This window comes from Tachysurus fulvidraco, chromosome 1 (genome assembly GCF_022655615.1).
Source record: "Tachysurus fulvidraco isolate hzauxx_2018 chromosome 1, HZAU_PFXX_2.0, whole genome shotgun sequence".
Taxonomy (NCBI): Eukaryota; Metazoa; Chordata; class Actinopteri; order Siluriformes; family Bagridae; genus Tachysurus; species Tachysurus fulvidraco.
This window is the reverse complement of record NC_062518.1, coordinates 38,024,677-38,034,738: the sequence shown is the minus strand read 5'-3', so window position 1 is coordinate 38,034,738 and position 10,062 is coordinate 38,024,677. Positions and strand designations below refer to the sequence as shown.

The following is a 10,062-nucleotide window of genomic DNA, read 5'->3' as shown; positions in this document are numbered from 1 at the left end:
TCGCTGCTGTAAACAGGTTAGGCTATACTGTAGGCTACAATTCAAAATGAATTAATTTGAAAAAGTAATGGACAATGCACCATATGGTAACAGAGTTATTTTTTTTTTAAAGGAATGCATTACAGTATTAGTTACTGTCAAAAGTTCTCTTGCTCAAAAGTTCAAAATGCTCTTACAGCATTCCTTACATTGTTTAATCTGGGATAGTTTTGTCTTCAAAACATACCTGTATTGTTCAGGTATGTTTTTAGAGATCAAAATCTAATCTTTATGCCATGATGTGCTATAAGCATAAGCATATTAAAAACCATGGCATATGAATGTTCTTCCTTTTCTTGCATGACAATGGAAATAGATATTTGAATGTGAATGCAGAACTTCACACATGCACAAAAAAATAAAGTTAGAGACACAATTTCCTCAAAAGTACCATTATTGTCCTCATCGCCCAAAGAAGCCTACAGTGTGCTGCCTCAATGACTATCATCCCGTTGCACTCACACCCATCATTATGAAGTGGTTCGAGAAGCTCATCATGAGGCACATCAAGACCCAGTTACCACCCTCACTGGAACACCTACAGTTCGCGTATCGTCCAAACCTCTCCACAGACGATGCCATTACCACAGCCCTCCATTTAGCCCTCACCCACCTGGACAATAAACACTTATGTACGAATGCTGTTCATAGTCTTTAGTTCAGCATTCAACACAATCATCCCTCAGCACCTGATTGGGAAGCTGAGCCTGCTGGGATTAAACACCTCCCTCTGCAACTGGATTCTGGACTTCCTGACTGGGAGACTTCAGTAGTCTGGATCGGAAAGAGCATCTCCAGCACCACCACACTGAACACTGGAGCCCCTCAGGGCTGCGTGCTCAGTCCACTGCTGTTCACCCTGCTGACCCACGACTGTGCAGCAATGCACAGATCGAACAATATCATGAGGTTCGCCGATGACATGACTGTGGTGGGTCTCATCAGCAGGAACAATAAGTCAGCATACAGGGAGGAGGTGCAACAGCTAACTACCTGGTATAGATAGCCAACAACGTGTCTCTGAATGTTGATAAAACTAAAGTGATGGTTGTTGACTTCAGAAGAGCACAGAGTGACCACTCTCTACTGAACATAGACGGATCATTCGTGGAGATTGTCAAGAGCACCAAATATCTTGGTGTTCATCTAGCGGAGATCCTCACCTGGTCACTCAACACCAGCTCCATCACCAAGAAAGCTTGGTTTGGGAACTGTACGACCTTGGATCGCAAGACCCTGCAACGGATAGTGAAGACAGCGGAGATCATTAGAGTCTCTCTTCCCTCCGTCATGGACACTTACAGTACACTACACACTGCATCCACAAAGCCAACAGCATTGTGGATGACCCCACACACCCCCCACACACACACACACTCTTCACCCTCCTGCCGTCTGGAAAAAGGTACAGAAGCAGTCGGTCCCTCACGACCAGACTGTGTAACAGTTTCTTCCCACAAGCCATCAGACTTCTCAATAACAACTGAACTGAGCACAACATACACACGCACATCACCTGTGTGGACTGCACAGACCTACACCAAACACTCACACTGACACACCAAACTGTACATGCTGCTTACATCCATCAAACTGTTTACATGCTGTTTTGCACACTTTGTTGCTCCTTTGAACATACTGTACAATATTTCAGTCGTTTTGCACATACTATACAATATTTCAGTCATTTGCTGTTTTTGTACAATTCTATACATTATCTCAAGGACCTGCTGCTAAGAAACTGTGTTCATTCTAGTATTACTGCATTAAATATTGTTTGAACATTCAGTATTTACACACAGTATTTACACTGGTCAGCACTATTTGTTTACTGTCTGTGTATTGTATTTTTTGTCTTGTAACTCTTTGCCTGCACTGTCTTATTTGTCTTGTTTGCCCTGTCCTGCACTGTTTGCACAGTTGCACTTTATGTGACTAGGACGACTTACTAAGTCCTGACTTTTAGGTAGCACCACAATGTTGTCTCATTTCACTATGTACTGTGACAGACAGCTATATATATATATATATATATATATATATATATATATATATATATATATATATATATATATATATATATGGTTGAAATGACAATTAAAAAGCTTCTTGTCTTGTAAATGATGTCTTACACCATATACAGTCGTATGCAAAAGTTTAGGAACCCCTGACAATTTCGATGCTTTTCATTAATAAATAGTGTTTGGATTAGCAATTTCATTTTGATGTAACAAATAACTGAAGGACACAGTAATATTTCAGTAGTGAAATGAGGTTTATTGGATTAACAGAACAAAGTGCTATAAGCATCAAATTGAAATTAGACAGGTGCATAAATTTGGGCACCCTTGCCATTTTGTTGATGTGAATACCTGTAACTACTGTGACCAGTAGCATGTGAAACATAAGGTATAAATTCCTAATTTTGATAATTAAACTGAGAATGACTACGCCACCCCCACTTTAACAACTTAGTGGGAGAAAATAAGACACCTCCTCAAGCAATTCAAAAGAATGTATTAGAAGCCAGAGTACAAAGGATTTTACAATTTATTCAACAGCGATGGTATAAATTGAATATTTTTTGCAAAATCTAAATAAAAAAATAATTACTGATCTGAAATCTAATGACAGTGATGTTTTGTTGTAATTAGTTTCAACAGAACTGAAGAGGATTCTGCAGTATGCAGGTACAGTGAGCTTTCTGATTTTCTATCACATTAACATGTACATATTAGCGTTACACCACTGTATCATCAGAATTATTTTCATTTTGCATGTTCTCCCCGTGCCTCGAGGGTTTCCTCCGGGTACTCCAGTTTCCTCCCCCGGTCCAAAGACATGCATGGTAGGCTGATTGGCATCTCTGGAAAATTGTCCGTAGTGTGCGAGTGAATGGGGGTGTGTGTGTGCCCTGAGATAGGTTGGCACTCCGTGTAGTCTTTATCTTGCTCACTATAGCTCCTTATTAATGCCATGCATTTCATGTGAGCCAAAACAGTTTTATACTCCAAGGCTCCTACCATAATAACTTAATTTTTTTTTACCTATTTCAATGAATAATTGATGAATGTTTCATTATTTAATCTTCTTCAAATACTCATATAAAGTCTAATGAATATGATCCAGTGTATAATAATTTAATAGTTTTTTTTTCTGATTACTCATCACACACTGTATGTTTCTCTCAATTGATGTGACACTAAATCCTTATACACCTCATCCATATCTCATCCTGTATGCTGATGGAAATCAACTGCACTTATATCAATCAGTAAAAGGCAGAATTTATTGTATTCCTCAGTAAAATAGTATATAAAATATCTAATTTTACTTTTCATCAAAGACATGCATAAATACATGAAACCTGACATTTTGTTTTCATTTTGGTTTGCTGTCTTAAAGAGACAATGAAAATGAAAAAAAATGAAGAGGAAATGAAAATGAAGTGAATGCAAAGTGTATTTACTGTTTGTTTGTTTCTTTGTTTGTTTAGTTAGTTATTTGAAAAATTAATTAATGGCAAAATTTAATTGATTTAAACGTTTTTATTCATTAAATAATTCATTTAATGTATTTTGATTGTCAGAGAAAGGTTTTATTGAAAATTGGTATAAAAAATATCTAAACAAACGTCTACTCTTCTGTGATAAACTATTACTATGAAACAGTATAATAGCGTGATAATAAATGACAATACATTATAAACATTAAGTGAATCTGCATTTTTTCTATAGACTTAAACTAAGAACATACAAAAATGAAGATAATGAGATAACGTGTGGAAACGCCTCCATCTGAACTCAGTTCACTGCGAAGTGAGCAAGTTACATCACCCCAGTGAAGTGAAAATGAAAAGCACTCAGCTCCCACCGAGCATAAACACTAATTTTTATACTAAATACTGAACTTATTCAACTGGAGGATATTCACTTATTCTGAAAGGAGTATAAATATAGACCAATCTGACTCCACGAAAAGAGGCAAGTAAAATAAAAATATTTACTTTAATTAATGTTTTATTGTTCATTATTGTTTATTCAGGGTGTGATTTATCAAAACCAGCGGCACATGTTAACAATGTCAAACAGAGACATGGTCTCTAACAAACTGCTGAAATACTGACACTAAATTGTATCAGTTAGAATATGCTGTGACTGTCATGATAAGCAAAGCTGAAAGGCATTGAGACAAGCTTTGTTGTTTCATTAACTGTTCATTAGCTGTTCTGTTGAACTGATTCCATCATGAACATGAACATAAATATAAGTTAAAATGCAATTACATTTTGTGTGTGTGTGTGTGTGTGTGTGTGTGTGTGTGTGTGTGTGTGTGTGTGTGTGTGTGTGTGTGTGTGTGTGTGTGTGTGTGTGTATGTATGTGTGTGTGTGTGTGTATATTTAAAGCACATTCTAGCCAGGGTTTCTCAAACATCCTGGACAAAAAAAGCTCAAATGAACATTATATAGTTACATGATATAAGTCTACTGTAGCATATGATCATTTATTAACAAACAAATACATAACAAGTTATGTAGAACATACCTGCTAAAAAGATAGATGATTTGTCCTTACCCTGGCTTTTGTTGTATGAGGAATGTAATCGACACAGGACAGTGCATGTCTATGCAGGAGCAGCATTGTTTACATACTTGCCTGTATTTTATTTACACCAGGATCAAATCAAAGAAACTGTTCTAAAATATTTCTGTACATCTGGTTTCCAAACCAAACTGGTAACTCAAGTGATTGTGCAGTGGTTAAGGCATTGGACTACTGATCAGAAAGTCATGAGTTCAGTTCCCTGCACCAACAAGCTACCACTACTGAGCCCTTAACCCTAATTGCTTAAATCTATAAATGAGATAAGTGCAATTTGTTCTGGAAAATGCTCTAAAATTAGATAATAGCATTCATGTATGGAGATATCTACTGCACAGATTCTGGCTCTAATTTTCACAAAACGGCAAATCTCTTTTCGACCCAAAACAAGGCTTCAGAAATGCAAAATGAGACTGAATGGTGCTGTGCTGTGCTGTCCACTCATTGTGCAAAACTCTCTGAGAAATTCATACTTGTTGTTAAAAATACTAACCTTATGTTCAAAGTTATTTCAAAATCCAGATATTCTGGAAGAATGTTGCCAAATGGTTACACAAAATGATTTTTAAAATTAATAAACTGTAATAGGAAAACTGGTCAGTGTTTGAATGAAATGTCAGTATACAAGTATATGCTCTCTTCAATATGCTAGATTCTTTGGTGGAGGTAGATGTACAGATAACTTCTGTTTCTGTTTTTATGGGACTGCGGTCATATGACATGATGAGACAGAGAAAACCTTAAAGGTGGGGTCTCAGATTTTTGAGAAATGCTTCAGAAAACTGATTCGGAGCGACAATCTAAAAATCAAAACAAAAATTAAAACAAGCGTGTAGCCAATGAACAGAAAGGGGCGGGACTTGTCAATAAGCGGCGGAGAGAGTGTTCAGTGCGCATGTGTGACATTAGCAGAAAGCGGTTTTAACATTGACATGGAGGATAAAAACAAAGAAAGAAAGCGAAGAAAGGCTTACGATAAGGCAAGAAGTAGGACCCGTATTAATATAGGATCAGCTTTCCAGCGCTGGAGAGAACTGAAGGAGCAGGAAGTTGGCCACATATTCACAGGTTGGAGTTTCCTGAGCCAATAACTCCTGAACTAAACACCGTTACTTCATAAATACTGTACCAACTCTTTTCTACCCTAGTAATGTAGAGGCAGCTACAACCGCGTTTTGGGTAGTAACAGCGTTTAGCTCAGGAGTTATTGATTGTTAAAACGTTAAAACCGCCAATTTCACACATGCGCACTGAATACTCTATCTGCCGCGTATTGACAAGACCCGCCCCTTTCTGCTCATTGGCCACACGTTTGTTTTGATTTTTGTTTTGATTTTTAGTTTGTCGTTCCGACTCAGTTTTCTGAAGCATTTCTCAAAAATCGGAGACCCCACCTTTAAATAACACATATAAGTTTACCTAAATGTGGCTTGTCTGAATGTGACTTCATTTTTTGAAGAAGAATGACTATGAGTGAGGCCAAGACCCATAGTTTGGGAAAACTAATTTTAAATGCTTCCAGTATTATTGGTTAGGCTCAACACTGCAGACATGTATGTTAAATCAAACAGATTTATCAATATCACCTCGTACTGTTGCATGTGTGAACTGAATGATGTGATTTCTTACAGATAAGCTTACGGAAGAAAAAAAAAAAAAACAATGGCTGAAATGTCTGATCCTTCATCACCAACCAGAGTCGAAAGAAAGAATAGCATGGATAAAATATATAAGTGTAAGTTATACAGTTCCTATTGTCCTATTGTTAATGTTTCAATATTGTTTTAGATGAATGTCTGGAGGTCAGTTTAAGAAAAGAAAAATATCATGCAAGATATTTTCAGACAAAACCCATAAAGCAAGTGCAGAAAAACTATTGCAAGATTCTCTAAGAAGCTCAGTAATAGTTACTAGCTAGTTTTAGTAGTTTACTATTTTACTACTGTTTACTGCTCTTTATGAAAGATTTTATTGTTATTACGTTTATCTCATTATTTTTTAAGGCTTATTTGCTTTACAACATTTTTTTGTATGTGCCAAAGATTTTCTGGAGCCTTCTTAAGTCTTAAAATAAACATTAAACAAACAAAACAATAATAAAGAATAAAAATAGCTAAAAATGGCCTATGTATGTACAGTATGTGTGTGTATTTACAGTATGTATATATTATCCTGTTGCATAAGGGTTGTTAGCTTAAGTTTCTTCTTGACTGTATGTGTTACGTTTGTTTCCAGAATTTGCTGACATTTACTGAAATATATTTTTCAATCCCCTTCAATTCTGACCTCCTGTCTAATGTGTCAGTTGAATTATGTTTAGTACATATAATAGATGAATAACACTAACTTTTTTGTATATTGAAGTCGAGGGTGAATCCAGTGGCTGCCTGCCTGAAAAGGAGTTGTTGTGTTCAATCTGTATGCATGTGTTCACCGATCCAGTCACCACTCCATGTGGACACAACTTCTGTAAGAGCTGCCTTACACAGTGCTGGGACAAAAGTCAACACTGTCACTGTCCAGTATGTAAAGAGAAATTCACCAAGAAACCTGAACCGAAGATTAATACAACACTGAGAGAGGTTGTAGATCACTTCAAGAAGAAAAGTGGTTCTTACAAACCTGAGGTTCTTTGTGATGCCTGCAGTGGAGAGAAGCTGAAGGCCCTGAAATTCTGTCTGGATTGTCGTGTAACTTTGTGTAAAACTCATTTAGGTCCTCATTATAGTATGCCTAAACTTAAGAAGCACAAACTAATAAACCCTGTGGAGAACCTGGAGGACTATATATGCCAGAAACATGAGAGACCTCTGGAGCTGTTCTGTAGAGATGATCAGACGTGTTTGTGTCAGTTCTGTACTGAGACAGACCACAAGAATCACAACACTGTTCCTATAGAGGAGGAGAGCAGAGAGAGGAAGGTCAGAAACAGTGATTAACATCAACTTTTTATATTTTGATTCTGATAGATAATGCAAACTAATTTATCCTGTAGTAGATCAGATTGTAAGACTGTGGGTTGAAATTCCAAGACCAATTGCAACGAAATAAATAATTTATTGCTAATAATTATTAATAATGAAAAATACTTGTTACACAATGTATAGGTAAAATTATTTCAATTATGTCATTTTTGAACAAAATACTGTAAAGGGATGGCTTCAACAGTCATAATGTCTTCTGCTCTATCCTCAGACTCAGCTGGTGGAAACACAGACAGATGTGCAGCAGATGATTCAGGACCGACTAATGAAGATAAAAGAGATCAAACACTCAGCAGAGCAAAGCAAAGTGTGTACAAACATGACATGAGTTTATATCTGATACATTCAGCAGTTTTATTTTTATTTGTAAAAAATGAACAAAGTTCAATATTCAGTGTTATCTGATGGAAGTGAAAATGTGATCCTCCTTTAGAGAAGCACAGAGAAAGAGAAAGCAGACAGTGTTGAAGTTTTCACTGCTCTGATTCGCTCCATTGAGAGAAGTCAGGCTGAGCTGCTGGAGATGATGGAGGAGAAGCAGAAAGCAGCAGAGAGGCAGGCGGAAGGACTCATTAAAGAGCTGGAGCAGGAAATCAGTGTGCTAAAGAAGAGCGACACTGAGCTGGAGCAGCTCTCACACACTGAGGAGCATCTCCACCTCCTACAGGTCAGTGTTCCTCTCTCTGCTCACCGAAAATACAAAACATCACAGAACAACACTCACCATGCTGAGGGATTTATCCTCTTTCCTGCTCTCCTGTAGGTTTACTCCTCCATGTGCAGCCCTCCACACACCAAGAACTGGACTGAGATCAGTATTAACAGTGATGTGAGTGGGGACACTGTGAGGACAGCTCTGTCTCAGCTTCAGCAGACTATGAATGAGAAACTCACTAAAAAACTCAATGACAAGTTAAAGGAAACAGGTGAGAAACGTAATGTCATTATCTTTTCTTGGCACAAGTCAATAAATGTTTTCATTAATATTTAGCTTTCTTTGAATCAAATATTGCAATAAATCCATCTGAATGAAAGTGGTTTTGTTGTAATGATTTTCCACAGAACTGAAGAGGATTCAGCAGTATGCAGGTACAGTGAACTTTCTGATTTCCTCTCATATTAAGATGTACATATCAGCATTACACCACTGCATCATCACACTTATTTTCATCTGTAGATCTCTCCATCTGTAGGTTTTGTTATAAAACTTTGATTTGAGTTTAAAAATTCAGTTTTGTATTTGTCCTGTTTTTGTAATACCATGTCATAATACCAATAATATTTAAACCATTCAGTGTCCGTGTTATTAACTTTTGAATTAATTGTTCTTTTCCAAAATTGAAAAGCATATCAGATATTGTCACTACAAACCCTCACTGAATATATTTTGTCCATGTTATGAGAATATATTTCTCATCTTTGACAGACAACTACCATGAACTGTACAAGTTTTCCCTTTTCAAATAATAAACAAAAAATAGTAAATTAAATAATCTTCTACAGATCCTCATAAATATTTATGAATATGATCCACTGGATAATGATTTAACATTTCTTACCTTCACACTCATCACATACTGTGTTCTTCTCAGTGGATGTGACTCTGGATCCTGATACAGCAAATCCATTTCTCATCCTGTCTGCTGATGGAAAACAAGTGGCACATGGAGACAAACGACAGAATCTCCCTGATACACCACAGAGGTTTAATCAGTGTGTCTGTGTTCTGGGAAAACAAAGTTTCTCCTCAGGGAGATTTTATTTTGAGGTGCAGGTCAGAGGGAAAACTGACTGGGATCTTGGAGTCGTGACAGAGAACATTAACAGGAAGGGGAAAATTATACTGAGTCCCCAGAATGGATTCTGGACTGTGTGGTTGAGAAATGAGAATGACTTTAAGGCTTGTGCTTATCCCTCTTTCCCCCTCACACTGAGAGAGAAGGTGGAGGTTGTGGGGGTGTTTGTGGATTATGAAGAGGGTCTGGTCTCCTTTTATGATGTGAAGTCCAAATCTCATATCTACTCTTTCACTGGTCAGTCTTTCACTGAGAATCTCTATCCATACTTCAGTCCTGATTTAAGTAAAGGGGGTAAAAATTCAGCACCACTGATAATCTCTCCTGTATTTAAGACTTAATGATTTTTTATCTCACAGATTTAATCTATTAAATAGTGAGAGTACAAATTAATATTTTACAAATAATTAACACACAACATAAACTAGAGTAGGCAAGAGCAAGACAATAAAGACAATCAATTAACAATGGTTTGGTGTAGATTGCTTGTATATATTGAGAGTATACTTTAATATCAGTGAGTCGAGTAAGAGTCTTTAAGCTGTGTAAATATGTGAGTCCAGGTTTCTGTTATCATTGTTCTTTGAGAATTGTAATTTGACACAGATTCTGGGATTGACATGACTATGTCTATCTCATTC

The 10,062-nt window shown here is 36.8% G+C and overlaps 1 protein-coding gene across 1 annotated transcript; it reads left to right on the top strand.

The window, feature by feature from the left end:
- LOC113663137 (E3 ubiquitin-protein ligase TRIM21-like) lies at window positions 1-9,762 on the top strand. The gene is made up of 7 exons (XM_047812177.1): window positions 1-463; window positions 7,006-7,562; window positions 7,837-7,932; window positions 8,059-8,292; window positions 8,389-8,551; window positions 8,679-8,714; window positions 9,218-9,762. The coding sequence occupies exons 1-7, from the start codon at window positions 370-372 to the stop codon at window positions 9,760-9,762; spliced, it is 1,725 nt and encodes a 574-aa protein (XP_047668133.1). The 5' UTR covers window positions 1-369.
- Window positions 9,763-10,062: the final 300 nt, after the last annotated feature.